The sequence below is a fragment of the Moschus berezovskii genome, chromosome 1, assembly GCF_049115385.1.
Source record: "Moschus berezovskii isolate FMDL1 chromosome 1, NW_MosBer_1.0, whole genome shotgun sequence".
NCBI lineage: Eukaryota > Metazoa > Chordata > Mammalia > Artiodactyla > Moschidae > Moschus > Moschus berezovskii.
This window is the reverse complement of record NC_142460.1, coordinates 88,336,996-88,363,126: the sequence shown is the minus strand read 5'-3', so window position 1 is coordinate 88,363,126 and position 26,131 is coordinate 88,336,996. Positions and strand designations below refer to the sequence as shown.

The following is a 26,131-nucleotide window of genomic DNA, read 5'->3' as shown; positions in this document are numbered from 1 at the left end:
TTATAAAACAACATTTTACTATTTCCACACCTAAACACCTTCAGTTCAGTCGCTCAGTCGTGTCTGCCTCTATACCCCATACTGCCAGAAGTGTCTTGACATTTCTTGCTGGAGTCAGATTCTTAAAAAGTCCCTCTGCTTTAGGGACGGGATAGGAGAGTTAAAAATCTTACTTCTACGTAAGGGTTCCTCCTCGAATCACCTGGTCGGTGGGGCCATTAAACTGTTCCCCTTTTTGTAAGAAAATGGGATTGGAGTAAAACGATCCCTTCAAGTTCTGGCATGCTTCTATCTATGGCTGGGGCCAGTTCCAGGAGGACAGGTTAAACGCATAAGAGTGAAAAGAAGGATAGCAGCGTTACGGGTTTCAGTGCGGATGAGGATAAGCGGAAAAGACAAACGTTGAACTCAGCGTTCTTGCAGAGATTTCCCCCTCAATATTTTTTGTTAGGCGGCGCCGCGGACACCTTTGCTCCGCGGTGATTGGCTCGGGGCGGGGACCTCGTGTTTGTCCAATATGGCGGCGCCCAGTGGCGGTGTGAACTGTGAGGAGTTCGCCGAGTTCCAGGTGATGGGGTATTCCTCACGTGGCAGGCGTACCCCTTCTTTTGTCCCCGGACCCTGTTCCCTGCTTTGGCCTGGGAGGGATATGCGCACTAGTTGTGGCTGAAGCGGGCAGTTCAAGACTCCTTTTTCGAGCCATTGGAGGTCATGGGGGCGCGAGCTTGGCCTTAAGGAAAGAAGCTACCGCGTTGGGGTCATGGTTCTCCCTGCTCCTCCCAGTCCTTGAGTAACTGCACCCAGAAACTCTGGTGGTTCTGCGGTGGCAAAGCCGAGCTCGGCCGGGTGGGTAGGGATTGTAACAACCTTCTAGCCATTCTTTGAACTCAGTTCTTAGCTTCTGTCATTCCCCTCCTACTTTAAGCTAGCATTTGCAAGAAAGAAAAAAGTGAAGGAGAGCTTGTTTACTTCATAAAACAAAACAAAAAACTTGTTTTACTATTTTGATGGGGCAGAACTTTTGGTGTCTTGGAGGGGCGATTAATTCTAGTACCTGCAATGGTGCTTCCTAACCATTAGAGAAAATATATTTAAGAAAAAGGTTGTACCTTTTATATATTAAAACACCAGAGGTCCGGGGCTAATTATTAACCCGTGAATTAAAGAACAAGGGGTCTAGATTTTGACCAAGTTGCTATGAAAGTTCTACTACTGTAGTCATAAATCTGCTGCTGTCTTGATAAACGGTTGAATTTAAGTCATGAAAAAGGTGTTTTAAACTGGAGATACTGAAAAATCTCTTCATGTATCATTGACCTCTGTAGTAAGCTTTGTTCTTGGAGCCGTTTTTAGGGAATGATATTCCTGAAGGTAATCTCAACAGGTTGAATTATTTGACAAACATCATTTGATCAAAGAAGTTTGTGTGGGGTCTTTCCACCATCATATACATCCATTTTACCACTTCAGCTACACAGATTAGATCAGCCCGACAGCAACAGACTTCAAATGTGATCAGAGTGCCCAAGAGATACAAATATTTGTAAAAATCTTAAATAAGATAGAAAAAAGACTTGGATTCTAACATATATGAAATGTTTAAGATTAACTGGCACATTTGTGGCCTTGGTCTTGTCATATTAGCCCTGTGATCTAACTTAACAAGCTCAAATAATTGAGCATTGCTAGCCTTCAAGTTTGTGAGAAAGAGCCCTGGTTAGGGAATTAAATGTTCCAGGTTCTAGTACTGCTCCTGCAATTAACAGCTTTGGGACCTTGAGCAAATCTCTTAACCCCTTCCATAATTAACTTTTGAATCTGTAAAATAAGATAATGTTAAATAACATTTAAATCTGCTTCCACCTCTGTGTTTATTTGAATCGCTAAAACCATTTCTAAGGATCTCTTTGAGCTGTTGAAACATCCAACAGTGCTTGAAGAACACTTTTGATTTTCCTTTGGACAATCAGATAAGATGTTATAAGTGGGGCAGAAGCTTGACTGTCTTGGAGAACCATTTTATTCGCAGAGATGATATAAATAAAAATGTCATAAAAATTAATGTCATTAATGAAACCTGGAGAAATTTTTGGATTGTTTTTCTAGCACTTTTTCAAATGTGTGATTTATAATGGAGAATTTGTTGTTCAGTTGCTAAGTTGTGTCCAACTCTTTGCAAATAATGGAGAATACCCTTGGTTAAAAGTCAGAAGATCTGGTTTTCCAGATCTGGCCTTGGCATACCTCATATTGAATGAATATAAGAACATTTGCCCCTATTGCTTCAGAAGCACAGAAATGTAAAAAATATATATTTTAAAATGTAAAAGTTTAGTATAACATTTAGGTTTTAATGGATTTTATAAAGTTATAAACTGTGATAACTGGCACACTCAGAAATTATGAATCAAAGTTTATATTTTTAGAACTATGAAACCATTACATTGTGTATGTAAATACCTTATATATGAAAAGCCCTGCACTGAATACTGTGGAAGAGAAAGAGAAAATCATGTATTTTTATTATAAAGATTTAGGTACTTTTTCCCCCCAGAATTTTATTATGAAGATGTTCAAACACTGTAGAAAAATTGAAAGACTTTTACAATGAATACTCGTGTACCCAGTATTTGGATTCTACAGTGATTCACTGTATCTACTAAATCACATATCTGTCCCTCAATCTATCCATTAATCCATGTTTTTAATTTTTTTTGATCCATTTCAAAGTAAGTTGCTAGTTCATCACTATCCTCATGTGACCTATTTGTGGCCACAAAGGGAGAGAGGTCTCTGGTGTCTTTTCCTCTTACAGTGACATCAGTTCTATGGGATTAGTGTCCCACGCTTTATGACCTTATTTAACTTTATTGCTTCCCTTAAGGCCCTGTTTCCATACAGCCACATTGGGTTTTAGGGCTTCAACATATGAAATTGGGGGCAGGTGGGGGGCATAGTTCAATCCATAACAGATATCTGCTAGGTACCAGGCACTTGGAGAGATTGAGTGAGTAAAATATAAAACGAGCTCAAGTCAGGGTATAAAACATGTAGAAGATATTTAGAATATGAGCACAGTGTTACAACAGTTCAGAGAGAACTAAGTCAGTTCAGTTCAGTTCAGTCACTCAGTCATGTCCGACTCTCCGCGACCTCATGAATCACAGCACACCAGGCCTCCCTGTCCATCACCAACTCCCGGAGTTCACTCAAACTCATGTCCACAGAGTCGGTGATGCCATCCAGCCATCTCATTCTCTGTCGTCCCCTTCTCCTGCCCCCAACCTTTCCCAGCATCAGAGTCTTTTCCAGTGAGTCAGCTCATCCCATGAGGTGGCCAAAGTATTGCAGTTTCAGCTTTAGCATCAGTCCTTCCAATGAACACCCAGGATTGATCTCCTTTAGAATGGACTGGTTGGATCTCTTTGCAGTACAAGGGACTCTCAAGAGTCTTCTACAACACCACAGTTCAAAAGCATCAGTTCTTTGGCAGTCAGCTTTCTTCACAGTCCAACTCTCACATCCATACATGACCACGGGAAAAACCATAGCCTTGACTAGATGGACCTTTGTTGGCAAAGTAATGTCTGCTTTTTAATATGCTATCAAGGTTGGTCATAACTTTCCTTCAAGCACAGTGTTATAACAGTTCAGAGAGAACTAAGTCAAAGAGATGTTAATTGAGCTGGGTCTTCGGTGGAAAGAACCAGGGTAATTCTCGGTAGAAGAAACAGTATATAGGCAGAAAGTTTTATGTGTCATGGGGGAAATAGAAAATTGCTGGAATTCTGAATTTGCACAGGGGCACATTTTGATTACACAAAAGATTGGAACCAGGTTATGAAAGACCTTGAATGCCACTTGAGAGGTGCGGGAGTCAGTGAGCAGAGTGGGGGAGTTGATCAAAGAGATGCTTTCGGAAGATTCATTACTTCTGCCACAGTCTTTGTGCCCTATCATTTTTGCAGTTAGCTTTGCTGTAGCTGTCTTCAGTCGTTCTTTTCTCTACTTAATTTTTCCTCTTCAACCTAATCTCCATAAGGCTATTGCTTCATACTGTTATTAATATCTTTTAAATTTTAGAATCTGAGCCATGCATCTAATTTCAGAATTGTATGACTAGGTGTAAACTACTTAACATAGCATCAGTTCAGTTCAGTTCAGTCGCTCAGTCGTGTCCGACTCTCCGCGACCCCATGAATCACAGCACTCCAGGCCTCCCTGTCCATCACCAACTCCCGGAGTACACTCAAACTCATGTCCACAGAGTCGGTGATGCCATCCAGCCATCTCATTCTCCGTCGTCCCCTTCTCCTCCCGCCCCCAACCTTTCCCAGCATCAGAGTCTTTTCCAGTGAGTCAACTCGTCGCATGAGGTGGCCAAAGTATTGCAGTTTCAGCTTTAGCATCAGTCCCTCCAATGAACGTCCAGGATTGATCTCCTTTAGAATGGACTGGTTGGATCTCCTTGCAGTATAAGGGACTCTCAAGAGTCTTCTCCAACACCACAGTTCAAAAGCATCGATTCTTCGGCGATCAGCCTTTTTCACAGTCCAACTCTCACAACCATACATGACCACGGGAAAAACCATTGCCTTGACTAGACGGACCTTGGTTGGCAAAGTAATGTCTCGGCTTTTTAATATACTATCAAGGTTGGTCATAACTTTCCTTCCAAGGAGCAAGCGTCTTTTAATTTCATGGCTGCAATCAGCATCTGCAGTGATTTTGGAGCCCAAAAAAACAAAGTCTGACACTGTTTCCACTGTTTTTCCATCTATTTCCCATGAAGTGATGGGACCAGATGCCATGATCTTTGTTTTCTGAATGTTGAGCTTCAAACCAACCTTTTCACTCTCCTCTTTCACTTTCATCAAGAGGCTTTTGAGTTCCTCTTCACTTTCTGCCATAAGGGTAGTGTCATCTGCATATCTGAGGTTATTGATATTTCTCCCAGCAATCTTGACTCCAGCTTGTGCTTCTTCCAGCCCAGCGTTCCTCATGATGTACTCTGCATATAAGTTAAATAAGCAAGGTGACAATATACAACCTTGACGTACACCTTTTCCTATTTGGAACCCATACAAGTCTTTAAAATCCAATACCAAAGCGATTCTGCTTAATTAAATCTCTTACCACTGCCCTTATTCGTACATATTCTCTCTCTCCAACGCCTGCCACTTCCAATATACACTTGAACTTTGCCATCTAGCCATATAGGCCTGCTTTTCCCTGACCACATGATGTTTTGTCATTTCTGTGCTTTTGTCCCCACTTGACACCCTGAAATACCTTCTTCCTGACTCTATCTGAAACCCAGTGCATGTATTACCTGAGCAAAGTCAACTGAGCATTCCTCGGATATGTAAGTTTTCGTATTTCTGATAGGAATATTAACTTACAAGATTAATTTTGAGTTGTTTGGTAATTAAATATAGATTGAATAAGCTATTTTCTAGCATCCATCGTGGTTTCTTTTGCAACATGCCTAGCTGCTTTCTGTTCCCATGCCTGGGAGTGCAGACGACTGCAGACGATTCTGGCAGTTGCAGGCAAGTCTGTATTTCTGGCTTGCGGGAGGCACACTGTGAACATTGTAAACATGGAGTTTGAAGAACCACGTCTTCTAAAAAGAGCACCATGTGAATGGGATCTACTTCTGAGTACCTTCAGGCACAGTGAGGAGAAGAAAGGTTAAATTCCAGATCATTCTATGGAGCACATTTTAATTTTACTCTCATATAATAGACCTTTTACCTCTCCCTATGTACTTTGAAAGCTTCCTAAAATAATAAAAGGGATTTACCTAAGAATTAACCTTAGGAATAGAGTGTAGTATAATTGTAATTGTAGGGACAACAGGAGTTTTTCTCTACCCTTTCCTGCTGCTAGACATGCTAGTCCTTCAGTACTGAAATTGCCTTCCAAGAGGGTGAAATAATGAAAGATAATGCATGAAATACAATTCCAAGATAAGTGCCAGAATAATTTTAAAGGGTCAGTCTAAAATTAGAGATTCATGATGAATTAACTTCTTCTTGTTTTGAGGAGGATGAAAGGAGAAGCTAGAGATGCTGCAAAGTTTGAAGAGTTATCTTTTTGCTGTGCTTTGACACTTAGAAGCTGATTTAGGGTTCCAGCTCCTATACAGAGGAGCCACTGAACTGTGTACATTTCTGTATTATCTCTGTGGACTTGTGTGGCATTTCATTGTATGATGTCTGCTCAGGGTGTCTTCTTTATATTTTCTTGGTGAATTTGTGAGAAAGAAGGTACATTGTTAGAGCTAGGATCAGGTAGGCAGTCAGTAATTCATTTTAAATGATACACATGGTTTAATGGCAGGGTTTATGTGCCTGCATTAACCTTCATCTGCTCTCAGCCTGTGAGGTCTGCTCAAGCTTTTCTCTAGACCTTGGAGCTGCCTGAAGAGCCCTGGCACTTTTTGTAATAAAGAAATTTGTGCCTAGTGAGGTAGTTTATAGTTCTTTTCCTTTTCTTTTTGCAATTTTGAAAGAAATTCCTTCCCAAGTCTTACTCCCTTCCCCCTCCTTGAGCTTATCTAGTATCTTTTTGCTACCTTAAAAATAGCTTACAATTCTCAGCAATTCGCAAACAAGTACATTATCAGTTTAGAGATTGTCATTATATCATCTTGAATTCAGTACTGTCCAGTAGAATTTTCTGTGATGGTGGAAATTTGTCCTGTACAATATGGTAGCCACGAGCAATATGTGGCTCTTGAGCACTTCTTGAAATGTAGCTCATGCAAAATTTAATTTTCACTAAAATAACCTCATATGACTAGTGTCTACCATATTAAAAGCCAAGCTCTCGATCCTATAGTGATGATTCTTTTTTTTTTTTTTATTAGAGGCTAATTACTTTAAAATATTATATTGGTTGGTTTTGCCATACCTTGACATGAATCCGCCCCGGGTGTACATGTGTTCCCCTTCTTGAACCCCCCTCCCACCTCCCTCCTCTCCTATCCTCCCTCTGGGTCATCCCCATGCACCAGCCCCGAGCATCCTGTATCATGCGTCGAACCTGGACTGGTGATTCGTTTCACATATGATAATATACATGTTTCAATGCCATTCTCCCAAATCTTCCTACCCTCACCCTCTCCCACAGAGTCCCAAAGACTGTTCTATACACCTGCGTCTCTTTTGCTGTCTCGTTTACAGGGTTATCATTACCATCTTTCTAAATTCCATATATATGCATTAGTATACTGTATTGGTGTTTTTCTTTCTGGCTTACTTCACTCTGTATAATAGGCTCCAGTTTCATCCACCTCATTAGAACTGATTCAAATGTATTCTTTTTAATGGCTGAGTAATACTCCATTGTGTATATGTACCAAAGCTTTCTTATCCATTCATCTGCAGATGGACATATAGGTTGTTTCCATGTCCTTGCTATTATAAACGGTGCTGCAATGAACATTGGAGTACATGTGTCTCTTTCAATTCTGGTTTCCTCTGTGTGTATGCCCAGGAGTGCTATTGCTGGATCATATGGCAGTTCTATTTCCAGTTTTTTGAAGAATCTCCACACTGTTTTCCGGGTTCCCTTTTCTCCACACCCTCTCCAGCATTTATTGCATGTAGACTTTTGGATAGCAGCCATTCTGACTGGTGTGAAATGGTATCTCATTGTGGTTTTGATTTGCATTTCTCTGATTATGAGGGATGTTGAGAATTTTTTCATGTGTTTGTTAGCCATCTGTATGTCTTCTTTGGAGAAATGTCTGTTTAGTTCTTTGGACCATTTTTTGATTGGGTGGTTTATTTTTCTGGAGTTGAGCTGAAGGAGCTGCTTATATATTTTGGAGATTAATTCTTTGTCAGTTGTTTCATTTGCTATTATTTTCTCCCATTCTGAAGGCTGTCTTTTCACCTTACTTATAGTTTCCTTTGCTGTGCAGAAGCTTTAAAATATGGAACGCTTCACGAATTTGCGTGTCATCCTTGCGCAGGGGCCGTGCTATCTGCTCTGTATCGTTCCAATTTTAGTATATGTGCTGCCGAAGCGAGCACTATAGTGATGATTCTTTAGCAGACAGAGAGAGGAGTGATATATTTGAAAATTCACATTTTAGGTTCAGTTTGTAAGACTTAAATTGTTTGATTCATTACCTAGTTAATTACATTATTACAAGGAACTTAATAGTCTATCCAGGTTGTTTTATCAGAGGGAAAGTTGGCTGTATTGCTAATGATTGTACTCAAACCTGAAGTTCAAAGTAAATCATAATTCTGGGAAATGTGAAGATATATAATCTTTCACCTGCATTGCCATACCAATCTCCTAACTAACCTCTTTGTATCTATTCTTATTCCTGTCTGATCCATTTTCCACACATCAATCCTTTAACCTAAGCAGTCATTTCAGAATACAAACCCTATCATATAACTCCACTGTATTTAAAAAACTTCATTGGTTCTCTATTTGCTCTCAGGAAAAAGACTAACATCCAATAAGGTGACCTATAATGGTGGGCCTCATTTTACACCATACTTTGTCTTACCCTCTATACTTAAGCCATGTTAACTGTTCAGTCCATTAAACACTCTGTTTAAATGACTCTTGTAAAGATGGCCCATAATTTCCATCATGTTAAATCTAAGAAGGTAATTTCTGCCCCCATCTTTATTTACTTCTAGTAACATTCAACAGGCTTTCCTGGTGGCTTAGATGGTAAAGAACCCACCTGCAGTGCAGGAAACCTGGGTTCCATCCTTGGGTCTGGAAGAGCCCCTGGAGAAGGGAATGGCTACCCAACCCCAGTATTCTTGCCTGGAGAGTCCTGTGAACAAAGGAGCCTGGCGGACTACAGTCCATGGGGTTGCAAAGAGTCAGACACAACTGAGTGACTAACATTCAACACAGTTGACTGTTCCTGCCTTGAAACCTCTCTTCTTCTCAGTTCTGTGACATCACAGTCTTTTTCCTGTAGTTTTATTTTTTTAAATTTTATTTCTTTATTATTTTGTTGGTTGGGCTGGGTCTTCGTTGCTGCACGTGAGCTTTCTGCAGTTGTGGCAAGTGGGGGCTACTCTCTAGTTTCAATGCATGGGCTTCTTATTGCCATAACTTCTCTTGTTGCGGAACACAGGCTCTCGGTGTGAGGGCTTCACTAGTTGCAGCACACAGGCTCAGTAGTTGTGGCTGGCAGGCTCCAGAGCACGGGCTCAGTATTTGGTGCAGGAGCTTAGTTTGCTCTGTGGGATCTTCCCGGACCAGGGATTGAATCCCTGTCTCCTGCCTTGGCAGGCAGGTTCCTATCTACTCTACCACCAGGGAAGTCCTCTTCTGTAGTTTTAGATGCTGGAGTTCCTTCTTGATTGTTAACCCCTTTTATTACCTATAGTCCCCTCAGTGATCTCTTCCTGTTTCATGGCGTTAAAGAAATTAATTTGGAGAATTCCCTGGCTGTCCAGTGTTTAGGACTCCAGGCTTTCACTGCTGAGGGCCCAGGTTCACCAACTTCTTAATCAAACTATGTTTATCTCTTGCCTGGACCACCATAGTAGTCTGCTCAATGTTTCCATTCTCAATTTAGCAGCTGAAATTGTCTTTTAAAATACTGTTATATCATTCCCGTGCCTAAAACCCTGTTTCCTTTAGAACAGAATCCTTAATTGTTTCTGTGGTCTCTCTTGTCCTTCATTTTCTCATCAACTCTGCTCTCACCTAATACCACTTTTTCACTTACTCGCTCCCAGACCACTTGCCTTCTTTTTCTTCTTCAAACATCCCCAAGTTTGTACTTGCCTCTTAATTTTTGCCTTGTTCCCCAAAATGTCCTTTTAGTTGGCTTATTTGTGTCATTCAGATCTCAGTTCAAATGGTATGTCCTGGAGAGGTCTGTCTTTTTTTTTTTTTTTCAATTGGAGGCTAATTACTTTACAATATTATATTGGTTGGTTTTGCCATACATTGACATGAATCTGCCCTGGGTGTACATGTGTTCCCCTTCTTGAACCTCCCTCCCACCTTCCTCCTCCCCTCATCCTCCCTCTGGGTCATCCCCATGCACCAGCCCCGAGCATCCTGTATCATGCGTTGAACCTGGACTGGTGATTCGTTACACATATGATAATATACATGTTTCAGTGCCACTCTCCCAAATCATCCCACCCTCACCCTCTCCCACAGAATCCCAAAGACTGTTCTATACACCTGCGTCTCTTTTGCTGTCTCGTTTACAGGGTTATCATTACCATCTTTCTAAATTCCATATATATGCATTAGTATACTGTATTGGTGTTTTTCTTTCTGGCTTACTTCACTCTGTATAATAGGCTCCAGTTTCATCCACCTCATTAGAACTGATTCAAATGTATTCTTTTTAATGGCTGAGTAATACTCCATTGTGTATATGTACCAAAGCATTCTCTGCGATTGCTGGATCATATGGCAGTTCTATTTCCAGTTTTTAAAGGAATCTCCACACTGTTGGAGAGGTCTGTCTTGATCTCCCTGTATAACGTATTAGCCCCTCAACCCCACTGCTCATCTCATTACTACAGTTTTCTTTTTTGCAGTACTTTTCTGCACTGAAAGTATCTTGTTTATTGGGATACTTGTTTATTGTCTGTCTCCCCCATGAGACTTTTGCTCCATAAGAGCAAGGACCTTTTCTGTTTTACTCATTGTAGCCCTGGTGTTTAGAATGGTGTCTAACATATACTGCTGCTACTGCTGCTAAGTTACTTCAGTCGTGTCCAACTCTGTGTGACCCCATAGATGGAAGCCCACCAAGCTCCCCCATCCCTGGGATTCTCCAGGCAAGAACACTGGAGTGGGCTGCCATTTCCTTCTCCAATGTGTGAAAGTGAAAAGTGAAAGTGAAGTCGCTCAGTCGTGTCCGACCCTTAGTGACCCCACGGATTGCAGCCTACCAGGCTCCTCCATCCATGGAATTTTCTAGGCAAGAGTACTGGAGTGGCTCGCCATTGCCTTCTCTGCTAACATATACTGTTCCGTTTAGTCGCTCAGTCGTGTCCGACTCTTTGCGACCCCGTGGACTGTAGCCTATCAGACTTCTCCGTCCATGGGATTCTCCAGGCAAGAATACTGGAGTGGGTTACCATTTCCTTCTCCAGGGGACCTTCCTGACCCAGGGATCGAACCTGGGTCTCCCGCATTGGAGGCAGACACTTTAACTTCTGAGCCACCAGGGAAGCCCACATTAGTAAATATTTTTTTGAAGGAAGAGTAAGTTAATGAATGAACTCTGTGCTCTCTCTCTCTAATTGCTTCATATGTTTGAAGAAGAAAGATCTCTGAGGACTCTCATCCAAGGAAAGCTTTATCTGGAAGATATAAACTTTGGCCTCAGGATCAGTTTGATTTAGACAGGAGAAAAGAAGAGAGTTTAAAGGTTTTTTTGTTTTAATAGGCAAGTTGTGGGAGGTAAAGTTTGCCAGGAAGGTCCCTGTCTACTACTTAACTAATTTTTGCCTCTAAATAGTGCTGCCACTGTTTGTTTGGAATTTGCCACTTATTGACATTATATATCCTCTACTGTGTATAAGACATTATTTAATGTGATGCTTGCTTAGTTAGTATGTTGAGATTATCCCCTGAGAATTCCAGATTACAGAGAATCTTGATACCGTTGACCAAAATAGAAAGATACAAGAAGAGGTGATAAGATAGTGAAGTTGGTTTTAGACCTGACATTTGCCTGTTTTTATTAGTCTAAATTATGAGGCTTCTACAAGCAGTTTTACTTCAAAATTGGATTCTGGAAAAGGACATTAAACTACTAATTAAAGAATAATGGGCTGGTCAAATAAGCTGTGATACCCCTACTGAATGGAATATTTATGCGTGTATTAAACATGTCTTCAGGGTAGCAAGGGCAAATGCTCATGGTATAATTGCATAAAGTAGAACTTTTAAATATTATATAGTGCCACATTTTTATAAAAATATTTGCAGATATGTATAGAAAAACTAAATAATGGTTAATAATGGATAATTCTATTTTCTTTAAATTTTTTCTAATTTTCTAAAATGATTATGTAATTAATACTTTAATCATAATAAAAGCTTACAAATGGATTATACAGCAAAGGGAATATAACCAATATTTTATAATAACTTTAAATTTAATAAAATCTATAAAAATACGGAATCAATACATTGTATGTTTGAAATTAATATAATATTGTAAATCAACTGTAATTTAATACAAAATAAGTTGTCACAATCATATGGTTAAAAATGTATAAAATACACACTCATGCCAATTTTCAGATGAAAAACTGTCATTTTTAGTATGCCCAATAAATAAATAAATGGATGGAAGAAATTAAGAAGTTGATTTCAATCCTGGATTTAAGTTTGGCATAGAAATAGGTTCATATATTGAAGGAGGTAGAGAATCAAGCAAAGATGGTTCAATACACATTAATATTAAATGTTAACTTGTTAGATGTTTTCAGTATTATACTGAATATATATATATACCTGGTATTACACACTTCTATTTTCTTGATGATTTTCAGTGATTGTTTTGTGTGGCTGGGGTGCGGTGGGAGTGGATTAAAAGAGAAAGAGAAGGGTATATACTAGAAACTTTCTAGAGTTTATATTATCTGGAGTCAGGAGGTAGCTGATGCTCAGCCTTCTCTAGTGACAAGTGAGAAGAAGTACCCTAATCAGAATGTGGGGAGAAGGGACTCTGCTGGGTCGGGGTACTCATCAGAGTCTTTCTAAGTCCCCTGCCCTTTTGGTATTTTTATTTTGGTGATTGTTTTTTGGGAGTTGGAGCCTCTTTTGGAGGGGAGAGATCCTTGGGAAACATGAGCCTGGGTAACTGAGTAAAGGTGAAGCTAGTTTCTGCTTGTTGTATGGACAAAAAAACCACGAAGAGATTTGACTCCTTTTCTAGCAGCGTACTGTTTCTTGTTACAAAAATAATATATACTCATAGTAAAAGACTAAAAACCAAAAAGCCTAAGTGGGGGGGGAAATAAGAGAATATAGATTAATGTCTGCATGTTAATCACTGCTGATGGTTTTTTATATATCTTTATAGAAGCTTTCTATCTAGCACCACATTTTAGAGAGACAGAGGGAATAGAGCAAGCAATTATGTTGGATTGTGTTGGGCAAGTTGAAGTAATCAGTTTCAGCAGAATCGTTTTTGGCTGTATGCTAGAGATAGAACACACAGTATTTGCTAAGCACCATGTGCCAGCAAATGGGTTTACAAATGAATAAAAAAAATTTACACTTAAGACAGTCACATTTGGGCCAAGGAAACAGAGTTGTGCCAGGTGTTAGAATTACTATTACATAAACTACCTGTCAGTCTTTTTATAAAGATTTTTCTGTGGTTGTACTGTATATAGCATGGTTTCCCCGCTCCTAATATACAGTGTTGTAACATATCCAAGAGCTTTAATTATTTATTTTTGCTTAACTGGTCTTAACACTCAACTTTCCATTCAAATTATTGTTCTTTTATTTTAAATATTATATAGGAATTACTCAAGGTGATGAGGACGATTGATGACAGAATAGTACATGAATTAAACACTACGGTTCCAACAGCTTCCTTTGCAGGGAAAATTGATGCCAGCCAAACCTGTAAACAACTTTATGAGTCAGTAAGTGTATCTTTTGAGTCTTTTGTGCTTCCTTTATGTCTTTCTTTGCAGGCAAAATAAGAAATCAATTGGCATATAATTAAACTGTGGAAAAAGAATGGAATCTTCACGTTTTCTTGCCCACACCTGAAGGTGTGTAAAAGTTTTGATCCGGTTTCTACAAACTAAAGAAAATGTGTGATCTTAAGCAATAGTCTGGGAAAATATGGTTCTAAGAAATGGGGTGATATGGTTCTAAGAGATGAAAACAGTCTCACCTGTGGGCAGACTCTAACTTAAGGAAACCTTATACATCAAAGAAAACAGGAGAGAATGAAACAGTCAAAACAGTGAGATAAAAGTGGGGTCTTTGAATGAATCAGTGTTAAAAAAGCTAGATATAAGGAAGAATGAAAACCCTTCACACTTTCTGTATCTTCTTTCTTCCCTTACTCATCAGGAGAGGGAAAAAAAACATTTGGCAGGAGAGAAGGAAAAGCCACAGGTAAATTGTCCTACCACAGGTACAGGTTCAGTCCCTGGTCAGGGAACAAAGATCTGGCAAGCTGTGCTACCAAAAAAAAAAAAAAGATGAAAAGATGAAAATTCTAGACTGAAAGAAGTTCTCAAAGCTGCGGTAAAATAAAATAAAACTGGAATTCCTAGGTATATCCACTTTAGACTCGTTTTGAATCATTCTCCTACCCCATCCCAAATGTCTTTATTTCAAAAGTGCTTTCCCCAAATCACAGGAAATATGATTATGATATGATTACCCTTCAGAATTTTTCTCCTCTAACCACAGTTTTACCATACTGAGTTTCTTAATAAATATTATCTCAGTTCCTTTGATAAACACTTTATATATCAGAAATAATTCTCATGTGACCAAATCCTCAAGCAGTTGATACTGATGAGCCAGTAAGCCTGGTTTTGTGTTATTTTTTCCTCTGGTAGGTTTATGTCACACCAACTATCACTCTTACCAGGGGTCCTCATTTCTTTGACATACATGTCCATGCATGTTCCTCTTGCATATACTCTTAGGTTTGAATCTTATTGAAGGATGATCTTGAAAATAATTGACAACACTGAGTAAAAGATGATTTACCCAGTCCTTCCTTATACAAGGTTGTGGGTTCATAGAGGGTCTAATATGAGGGAAAAGTAAGCAGGTGAGGGTAGGAGCATAGTCAGCATCCAGAAATGTATCCACAGGGAAGGTGCCAAGGTAAGGAGAGGAACAGTGGAGGAAAGCTCAGCTGAGGAAGGAAACTGCTGAGAGACCAAAAGAGAATTCTTGAATATTTAATAAAATGTATACAATTTGAATTTGATTTTAAGATATAGATAGAAAAATGAGCATATTGTGTTAGACTTTTAGTTGATGCTAATGCTGTTTGACCAGTTGCTGGCGGAGTTAGACAAAATATCAAAGTAATTAAATAGCATTTAGCATCTGAGTAATATATTGAGTCATGTTGCCTCTAAATTTTAGAGGTGGAAAGGGGTATTAGCAATTATTTACTCATAATTCATAATTTTACAAAAGTGGGAACTGAAGCCTGGAAATGCTAATTATTTAGCCAGTCTCACACAACCTCAGGGAGAGTTTCTTAACTCTGACGGTTATTCTGTTTGGGCGAGAATAGTTCTGTACCCTCAATGCCTCCTTTAATTTTCTGTAATTATACCTGAAGGAGTTAATAAGTAACAGACGTAGCCTACTAGCTAGTAAATATGGGCCTTGAGGCTGTCCTTGTGAATTGTAACTGTTACAATGAAAAGAATTAGCATATTAGAGAAATTTACTATAGGTGGGATTAATGTCTAACTTATAAGTAATGTACTTTTAGTATTACTCTCTAGAAATATAAAGATTTAGTCTCTCCTGGTATGTATTAGACCAGTAGTTCTTAATCACAGAGTTCCAATATAATCATTTAAGAGATCTGTTTCAAATAACTTAATGAAGAATGCTTATAGAATAGTTGTCAGTCCTGTATTTTATGTATTTAAGATATATATAATGGTTGCTGCTGCTGCTAAGTCACTTCAGTCGTGTCCGACTCTGTGCGACCCCACAGACGGCAGCCCACCAGGCTCCCCCATCCCTGGGATTCTCCAGGCAAGAACACTGGAGTGGGTTGCCATGTCCTTCTCCAATGTGTGAAAGTGAAGTCGCTCAGTCATGTCTGACTCATAGCGACCCCACGGACTGCAGCCCACCAGGCTCCTCTGTCCACGGGATTTTCTAGGCAAGAGTACTGGAGTGGCTTGCCATTGCCTTCTCCAATATATAATGGTTAGGTTATTTCTATTACAACTGTCACTAGCATAGCATTAAGGTATTCTCCCTTTGGACTGAAAAAGGAATGATATAACATGATTACATGGAGCAAACCAGCATTTAAATTTTAGTTGGAGGTTAACCACTGTTAGCACAATTGATAGAATCAACAATCTCTACTTCATTAGTTTTTCCTGGTTGATACTTTAAAATCCTGAAAAGAGTTCTGTCTGACATATGTAAATGTAGCATTCTTTTGTTTTTCTTTATTGTAACTGAAGACTTTTCTATATCACTTCATAACTTTTTGCACTTGTTGACAAGGTGAGGCTGGAAAAAAAAAATGAAAGGACAAAAAAAGAGAAAGAGCAGCAATAGTGAGTAGCTCAGAAAGTGTGTGTGAGTAGGCATAAGGTGGATGAACACACAGATGCGATAATGGGAGAGACGGGGTTCAGAGAGGAGGAGACTGAGATGAGGAGCCCAGCAGGAGGCGTGGGGGGAGAAGCAGGGAGGCCTGGGAGCACAGTGAGGAAGGGGACAGCCCAGCCTCTCACTGCCACCCTCACAGCTCCTGCCTTTGATCTAGCTCATTCAGCACAAACTTCTCTTCCATAGACTCAATTTTTAGAAATTATTTTAGAAAGTCTTACATTTCTGTAGTTTAAAATTAAAAAATACTGAAGTTTGACAAATTGGTGTGATTTTTTTTTTTCCTTTTGCTTTCTTTGTTCTTGTAGTTGATGGAGGCCCATGCCAGTAGGGACAGAGTCATAAAAAACTGTATAGCTCAGACCTCATCAGTAGTAAAACAGCTCCGAGAAGAGAGAGAAAAGAATTTGGATGATTTAACGTTATTAAAGCAACTTAGAAAAGAACAGACAAAGGTAAGTTGAATAAGGTTTACATTTCTAAGGCAAAGTTTCCAAACTTAGCCTTCAAAATAAAAGCAGTTTTTAATATAAAAAATCCAAGTTCAGTTCAGTTGCTCAGTCATGTCTGACTCTTTGCGACCCCATGAATCGCAGCACGCCAGGCCTCCCTGTCCATCACCAACTCCCGGAGTTCACTCAAACTCATGTCCATCGAGTCGGTGATGCCATCCAGCCATCTCATTCTCTGTCGTCCCCGTCTCCTCCTGTCCCCAATCCCTCCCAGCATCAGAGTCTTTTCCAGTGAGTCAACTCGTCGCATGAGGTGGCCGAAGTATTGGAGTTTCAGCTTTAGCATCAGTCCTTCCAATGAACATCCAGGACTGATCTCCTTTAGGGTGGACTGGCTGGATCTCCTTGTAGTCCAAGGGACTCTCAAGAGTCTTCTCCAGCACCACAGTTCAAAAGCATCAATTCTTCAGCACTCAGCTTTCTTCATAGTCCAACTCTCACATACATACATGACCACTGGAAAAACCATAGCCTTGACTAGACGGACCTTTGTTGGCAAAGTAATGTCTCTGCTTTTTAATATGCTGTCTAGGTTGGTCATAACTTTCCTTCCAAGGAGTAAGCGTCTTTTAATTTCATGGCTACAGTCACCATCTGCAGTGATTTTGGAGCCCCCAAAAATAGAGTCTGACACTGTTTCCACTGTTTCCCCATCTGTTTCCCATGAAGTGATGGGACCAGATGCCATGATCTTAGTTTTCTGAATGTTGAACTTTAAGCCAATATGCTTATTACTTAAAATGACCAGGAGGTTAGTACTTCATTCTTAATGAGCTTTATTTTATTGCCCTTCAGTGTTAATTGGTAAATTAATGTGCATTTCATGATTGTATGTAATGTGTCAGCTTTAGCTGAAAAAAGCATGTGATCATGTTCTTTCCATTCCTTTATATATTCTACAGTTAGAGATATAAGGATTAATACAGATCAACACCATGTTAAAGTGTCTGTGGAAATCACATCTGTATCTATATTTTGAGTCTTGAATTGAGAAGAAACATTTTTAAAATATATTTACAGTTTAAAAATATTTACCTCTGGTTTCATCTGTAGAAACCTGCTAAATGTAATGCAGATGTTTAACTTCAGGATATTACCCTCTTCAGCCGTAAAAATATAGTACAGTACTGTTTAAATATAACCAGGTACGCTTGAGCCTCCTTACGTTTATTTCTTTGCTATGGAAAAGATGGTGTGTGTCTTTGACTCTTTTCAGACTCTCCTTTGTTTCTATTTCATCTCCCATCCCTGCCATTTTCCCTTTTAGGAAAACACCAAGCGTCCACTGAGTGATATGTCAGAGGAAGCCTTATTTTCCTAAAGTCAGCTATAATGTAGATGAGTGTGGACTTCAGAGTAGAGTTAATGAGGCAGAGCTATTTCTTTATAGCCCTTAAATGTGGCATGTCAAGAAAACAGTGGAAAGGTATACCATATTTTATTTTCTGGACTGCATTACTGTCTTTTGGTGAGGGAATAGCTCAATGGGTAATTTTTTATTCTGATACAATTTTAGACTCTCAGAAAAGTTGCACAAATAGTACAAGGAACTCCCATGTACCCTTTACCTATATTCACCTTTTGTTTATTTTGCTCCACCTGCTTTACAGTTCATTCTCTCCACCCTTCCTACCCTTTCCTCCTTCCCTCCCCTTTTCCCTGTCTTTCCCCCCCTCCCTCCGTACACATTTTTTTTCTTACCATTTTGAGAATATACTGGGCACATTACACTCTTCCCTGTGTATGATGGTTACTCCCTAAGAACAGGGGCTTTTTCTTGCATGCAGTTGCTGCTGCTTCGTCCTTCAGTCCTGTCCCAACTCTGCGACCCTATGGACTGTGACCTGCCAGTCTCCTCTGTCCATGGAATTCTCCAGGCAAGAGTACTAGGATGGGTTGCCATGCCCTCCTCCAGGGGGTCTTCCCAATCTATAGATCAAACCTGGGTCGCCTGCATTGCAGGCAGATTCTCTACCACTGAGCCACCAGAGAAGCCCTTCTTTTAACATGACCTCTGTATAATTACCAAAATCCTGTCTGCATTTTAAGATGGCATAATAGGTGACTTACGAGTCCTAGCATGTTGGGTAACCGAAAATCCAGTGTGAGATAGAATCATGTTTTCATACTGAGCAAGTTGTGAAGTTTGCTCTTTGTTAAGTGGATGTAGCCAAATTTTGCGAAGGGGACCTTGCTGCCTCTCTCAGGTCTTATCTTTTGCTGCACACAGGTGAGTGTGTGCACGTTCTTAGTCATCCTGCTGGTGTAGTGTGTCTCACTGGATACAGGGTTCACCCACTCTCTTTACTGTTCCCTATGTTCATGATGACTGCTTCAGCCCTGTGTTTCACGCCTGCACATTCATTAGTCAGCAGTGGGTTCTTCAGTGAACTTGGCCTGTAAAGGTCATCTTAGGAGACATTTTGGAAACCAGCCTGTGAGCTGTGAAAGGTAGTTTTCTAGCCTGTGACATTGCATGGGACTATAGTAGAAGGTAACCATGGGTAGTACTTAAGCAAATAAGGAAGCTTGAATTTTTTCTTCAAGTTTGCTGTGAAGGTTATGGAATCAGAAAGAGGCAGCTCTTAAAGATGTTCCAGCTCTACCTCATTCTTTTCTATATGTGGAAACAGACTCAGAGATGCTGACCTCCCCAAAGTCACAAACTAGTAAGTAGTGGGACTGGACTTGAAGCCATTTCTTATGATTCTGAATTCAGTCAGTGTTTTTACATTAAGCTGTGACTAATAGTCAAATTCTGATTACTTTAGTGAATAGTTTATTTGCATACGATACCAATCTGAAAGTTCCCAGTTCTTTATCCTAACCCTTACCTCAAAAAAGCCTTGCTAGAACTATATATCTGCTGTCACCTGTTCATAGCCTATGAGAGGAATTTTACCTGTGTAAGACCCAGAGCCTCAAAAACAACTATCTCACCAGCATTTTGTTGGTGCCACTGAAATTGTATTAGAAGCTGGCTGTAATGTCTGCCACGTTCAAGAATAGAAGAAACATTGATTATAAAGGCAGATAGCTCTGAGGAAAACCATCTACCACTTGGAGGTTTTGTAATCTTGTAAATTAATATGAAACTTCTGAATTTCAGTTTGTAAAATGGAGTTGATACTTAATATCTTTTATTTTATTTTGAGGGGTTAAGGATTAAATTGTATAATATATGTAAGAGGTAACATATTGACTGATATGAAGGAGCAGTTTCTTTCCTCTTTGAATCTCTGGGACACCACCTTCCTTCCATTAATTCTCTTTACAATATCCACCCAACCAGTGGTTTCCACCTTTTGTTTAACCAGTATTAAGAAAATTGAGGGGATGTACAGTCTTATGTGTCAGTGCATTCTCTTTTTGGACAGCAGTAATTGTTCAGATATTTTCTTATTGTGAAAATCTGTCTCCTTGTAACATGTAATTACTGATCCTTAATCATCCCTCTGGATAAGTCTAAACCCATTTCTATAGGACACCTGTTTAATTATTTGAGAGCAATTATAAACACTGTCTTAGTGGCCTGTGTTAACATTGTTCTTTGAAGTTGTTACTTCTTTGGCAGGAAATCCAGGCTTTGACAGAGCAGTGAAGCTTTAATGATTTCTGTGTCTATATAGCTGATTAAAATCTGAAACTGAGATTGTTCTCGTTTAAGCAGGCGAGCTTCCTCAGGCTTGTTACTACTCCGCAGCACAGCAGACATGCTGTCCTTCCTTGTTCATGGTTTCAGTCCTATATTCTGGTGCATACTCTTGACACCAAGTTTTGAGTCTAAGAAGGGAGTTTACAAGGAGTGTTGAATCGGTACCACATCCAGTCTTACTAGTGTTAGATGCACATTTCTCAAACCTGTCTGAGCTGTACTCCTAATTTATGGTTAAGTGCTTTGGTCTGGGTCCCAACCTTTTTGTTGCCCAAATCTTATCTAACTCTCTGGCATTTTTCTCCCTAAATCTCCTGGCCTGAGGACATCATCCTGCTGTTAACTTCTTGGCTGCCTCAACCTGTAGTTCATACTTTTTTTCTGCTAATTTTCCTGAATACTTCGAGGTTCTCCTCCTGGAACTAGTTAGCTTCCTTCCTGTCAAGTCTCTCTGAGCAGAGGTGACTAGGAGTATGATGGGTCCTGCCATCTGGACCTGGCAGTGGGATTGGCTACTTTTTTGATGGAGTTATTAGGTTGGCAGTTAAAAAGAAAGTTAGAAAGACTTTTTAGCATTTTAGACCTCAGACTTCTGGCTGTATGGTTAAGGTATGGAAAATTCATCCCTTTCTCAATTACTTGAGCCTTTTATATCTCCCTTCTCTGTTTTTCTTCCTATTTCTTTTTTCTTTTATTCAAATCAGGTTGCCACCTCCTTGCCCTTTTTTTGTTTTGTTTCTCTGTGCTATCTTTGCAAATCTATACTGTAGTATCAATAAGTCAAACTGGAATTACTGAGTTAAAGGACATGGGAATTTACATTTTTGCTAAGTCTTACCAAATTGCTCTCTATAGAAGTTACAACAATTTGTACTCCTACAAAAACATGTATGTGAGTGTATCTTTCCCCATACCCTCACTAATACTAGGTTTTATCAGAATTATCAGGTTTTTTCTTTAAAAAATATTTTGGTCATGTTATGACTTTTTTTGCATAAGTAAGAGTGTACATTTAAAAATAGGTTTATTGGCCATTTGTTTTTCTTCTGTGAACTACCTGAGCTTTTGAGTTTTTTTTTTAAGTTGTCAATAATATGCAGCAATGCTTGAGAACTATGGCTTTATAAGATTTAACAATTGATTAAATACAAGAATATCAAAGACGATTTTGAAATCTAGCCTAAGTATTGACAAAAACTGCAGGAGCAGCAGCTGGTTTTGTTAGGAAAACATTATAGAGTTTGGTTTTAGTTCTTTAAATTTTCATAACTTCATTTTTGTTTTCCTTTTCTTGCAGTTGAAATGGATGCAGTCAGAACTGAATGTTGAAGAAGTGGTAAATGACAGGAGCTGGAAGGTATAAGATAATGTTGATTCTTGGAGGGAACTAGGAGGGGAAACAGAACTAGCAAAAGGAAACAAACCAAGGGAGGAGGGAGTAAAGAGTGCCTTGGACACTTAAGAATAAAGGTCCTTCATTTACAAGCAATTGAAGGTTTTAACTTTTTAGGGGGATGGGTGTTGCAGTTAGAATCCAGATAGAGCCATCTTATAAAAAAAGTAGCCTTACAGTCTCATGGTAGAATTGCATGGTTGTCATGGTAACAGAATTGCAGACATTCTGTATGATTCCTAATATTAATTGTGGGCTATTTGATATTTAGAGTTATTAGTTATTAACTCAGAACCTTCAGTCAGGTTATTTAAGTTACCCTTTCTGAGAGTAGTTATTTCCATAAATTTTCATATCATTAACTACCCTTCACAGTTGCTCGTTTTCTAAAATATCTGATCATGAAACTTTTTTTGTATATGGTTTCATATAGTTTCACTGGTATCTGATAATAGGGCTTTTTATGGCTCCTAGATTCACATGCTCCTTATTACCACCTGCTGCTGCCACCCAACTCTGTGTGTCCCTATGGACTATAGCCCACCAGGCTCTTCTGTCCGTGGGATTCTCCAGGCAAGAATACTGGAGTGGGGTGCCATGCCTTCCTCCAGGGGATCTTCCCAACCCAGGGATCGAACCCAGGCCACCTGCATTGCAGGCAGATTCTTTACCACTGATCTACCAGGGAAGCCCTATTACCACCTGCTGCTGCTAAGTCACTTCAGTCGTGTCCGACTCTGTGTGACCCCATAGACGGTAGCCCATGAGGCTCCCCCGTCCCTGGGATTCTCCAGGCAAGAACACTGGAGTGGGTTGTCATTTCCTTCTCCAACATGATTCTAATTAGGAATTAGATTGGGGGACCAGGATCCTAGGACTTTACATGTAGTTAAAACCCACAAAATTCTGACTTTTTAGTTTTTCTGGAAAGTATGTTTACATGTCCTCTCTAAAACTTCAAAGATTTCCAAAGGGCAAAATCTATTAAATCTGAAAGAATGAACTGAAAATTGTTTTATCCTTTGAAATTAACTGACGGAATTGGGCTGAATCCAGACCGAGGTCAACGGAACCAAAAACTGGAGTGTACCAACTTGCAGAGCCCTGAATAAACTGCAAAATACAAATTGACTTTCTTTGCTTTATCGCATTTATTTATCCTATCCTTTTTGCTAAGATTTCGTATTTCTGCCCTTTCCACCTATGTAATAAGATGTTTGCTCCTTGAAAAGTTTTGGCAAAATTTGTCCGTTTCTATTCTCTAGAGAGATAATATTTACTCTTGGGATGGGATGGGGTGGGTACAGTGAACATCTGGTTTGGAAAACCCAGTGCAGGGATTGATGTATGTAAAATGTAGTAGGAAGAGTGAAGCATTTTTGGATTTGGTATTACTTTAAAAGAAAATATGCTCCATCCATTCCACATATAATGAGGCTATTTGTTTTCAAGGGAGGAAATTGTAGCCATGGTGTAATAGGCCAGCAAAAATGGTTAAGAAGTTATTTAGGAAAAGGATTTGGAGAGGCTCAACAAGGTTGTATATATCATCCCAACCAGTATGTCAAACCCACTAATCTGAAGCCTCCTCTGGTCATTGGGAACTCCAGGGACGTGTCAGAGCTAGGAGCTCTAAGACAAAAAGGCCAGAGAGAGTCTATATAATTTCTTCATGTTCTAATTGTGAGATACATATGCCAAAGAGCATGTAACATGTCACATGTAAAGAATATTAGTAAAATGAACATGTATCTACTACCTAGTTTAAGAAATTGAATACCAGTACCCTATGTAGCTTTTTCTTTCATTTTTATGCTAGTCCATTTTAGCCAACATGGGTTGGTTTCTTTGGGGGGTTTTTTGGGTTTTTTTTTTTTACCTAAAAATGGTTTGTTTCTTACATCAGTAAAGTATGAGGGTAAACTCTGAGAAAAAATTGTTTTAGATTTTTATAATTTTTTTAATTGGAATACAAAATTCTTTTCTTTTTTTATAAAATTCTTTAAACACATGATTAATTTTTAAAAAAATCTTAAAAGATATACAATAAAAATTCTACTCTCTTGCCTCTCTAATTTTAACCACCTCCTTTCCCTTTCCTCTGAAAGGATGTATATGCTTTCAGATATTTGTAACTTTAAAATTTTGTTTGTATGTGTACACACATATACATATATTTTCTCCTTTATCAGACAAATGGAAGTGTGTTCTTCTTAATATATCTTGGCGGTCTTTTCAAATTAGGATGTAAAGAGATTTCTTATTTTTTTATGTTTGCTTTATATTCCATCAAATGGCTATACCAAAATTTTTATTTAACACATTCCATATAACAAGTAATCTTTGAATGTTTTTAACATTTATATTTGTTTAGTTTTTAGGAAGCAAGGTATTAAATAGAACAAAGCAGTACCTAAATTTATACAATTTAGCAAAAGACTGGGCTCCCTTCGTAGACTGGGCTTCCCTACCTACATGGTAGAAGCATCTGGCACTCATTTAGAAAAGCATGACAGATATCTAAATAAAATCTACATTATAAAAGAATTTTAAAACAGTTTTATCTTAAAGTTAATTTAGATATTTTGTCAAACTGTCCGAAATATGTTGTATGGAATTAAAATATTTGTGAGTTACTAAATAAGCTAACTTGTGATGATTTTTGTCCTTGAATAATTTAAATTTTATCAAAGTATGAAAATTATTTTATAAATGAATATCAAGGCATTCTGTGCTCTTCAGTTCAGTTCAGTTGCTCAGTCATATCCGACTCTTTGCAGCCCCATGGACTGCAGCATGCCAGGCTTCCCTGTCCATCACCAACTCCCAGAGCTTACTCAAACTCATGTCCATCGAGTCAGTGATGCCATCCAACCATCTCATCCTGTCATTCCCTTCTCCTCCCACGTTCAGTCTTTCCCAGCATCAGGGTCTTTTCTAGACTAGGCACTGCGCTCTTAATGCCTAGTAAGTCGGTTTGAATTGGTGAGGAACACCTCTGTTTCCTAAACCTGTTGACTTGGGGCCAAGAAGGTTATGAAGTGAAGTGAAAGTCACTCAGTCATGTCTGACTCTTTGAGACGCCCTGAACTATATAGTCCGTGGACTTTTCCAGGCCTGAATACTGGAGTGGGTAGCCTTTCCCTTCTCCAGGGAGTCTTCCCAACCCAGGGATTGAACCCATGTCTCCCGCATTATAGGAGGATTCTTTATCAGCTGAGCCACAAGGGAAGCCCAAGAATATTGGAGTGGGTAGCCTATCCCTTCTTCAGCGGATCTTCCCCACCCAGGAATTGAACCAGGGTCTGCTGCATTGCAAGCAGATTCTTTACCAACTGAACTATTAGGGAAGCCCCAAAAAAGGTTATATTCACCCGAAATTTCAGGTCTAGTTTATACAGGATGACTCAGTGACCTTTGTTTCTGTTCACACGTCTTAGGTGTTTAATGAACGCTGCCGAATTCACTTCAAGCCTCCAAAGAATGAATAAAAAGATACTCTTTTTTAAATGGACCGGGTCATCTCATAAAGAGTCAAGCATGACAGATATCAACATGGTGGGCTTCCCAGGAAGATTTCTGAGCCAACAGTGCAAGACCTTTTGTTGATTTCAGCCCCACTTAGCCAAGACCTCACATATAAATAATTCTGATAATTATGGAGAAATCAACTGCTATTTTATACTGATTCTGTAAAAAAAAATGTTTTGTAACTATTAAAATAATTTTCTGACTCAGTGTACATAATTATTTGATTGTTTTCCCAGTTGAGACAGTAAGTTCTTGTAAGGGTATTTGAATACAATTTTAGTACGTAATTTGATTTATATTGTATCTTCTTGAATTTTACAAATTTATTGACATCAGCGTAGATGGTTTTATCTCTTATTTATCTCTTTAGGTTTATTGCTTGTAAGTTAAAGCGCAGTAATATGGCCTGGATACTGTTCAAGGAAACTCTCTTAGTACCTTATTTTTATATGCAAAAACTACTGTTGGGTGGGTATATTTTCCTGGATAACATTTCTATGGACAGTGAAAAGGAAAGCAAAGTAAAACAAATTCAGAAAATGGAAAAGTAGAAGACGGCTTGCATGATGGACTTCTAGAACAGGGTGATTGTATTCATTTTCTGTTGCTGTTTAACAAATTTAACAGCTTAAAATCACTCCTGTTTGTTATCTTACAGTTCTGTAGGTCAGAAGACTAGGAAAGCTTGACTGAGTTCCCTGCCTG

The 26,131-nt window shown here is 39.1% G+C and overlaps 1 protein-coding gene and 1 non-coding gene across 2 annotated transcripts; one reads left to right on the top strand and one right to left on the bottom strand.

Annotated features, from left to right (window-relative positions):
• The first annotated feature begins 464 nt into the window (after nt 1-464).
• On the top strand, nt 465-25,632 carry MIX23 (mitochondrial matrix import factor 23). The gene is made up of 5 exons (XM_055393799.2): nt 465-568; nt 13,509-13,634; nt 16,644-16,790; nt 21,800-21,859; nt 25,336-25,632. The coding sequence occupies exons 1-5, from the start codon at nt 518-520 to the stop codon at nt 25,384-25,386; spliced, it is 435 nt and encodes a 144-aa protein (XP_055249774.1). The 5' UTR covers nt 465-517; the 3' UTR covers nt 25,387-25,632.
• Nucleotides 7,940-8,045, bottom strand: LOC129554014 (U6 spliceosomal RNA). Its single transcript, XR_008685548.2, has one exon. It is a non-coding gene; the product is annotated as a U6 spliceosomal RNA (small nuclear RNA).
• Nucleotides 25,633-26,131: the final 499 nt, after the last annotated feature.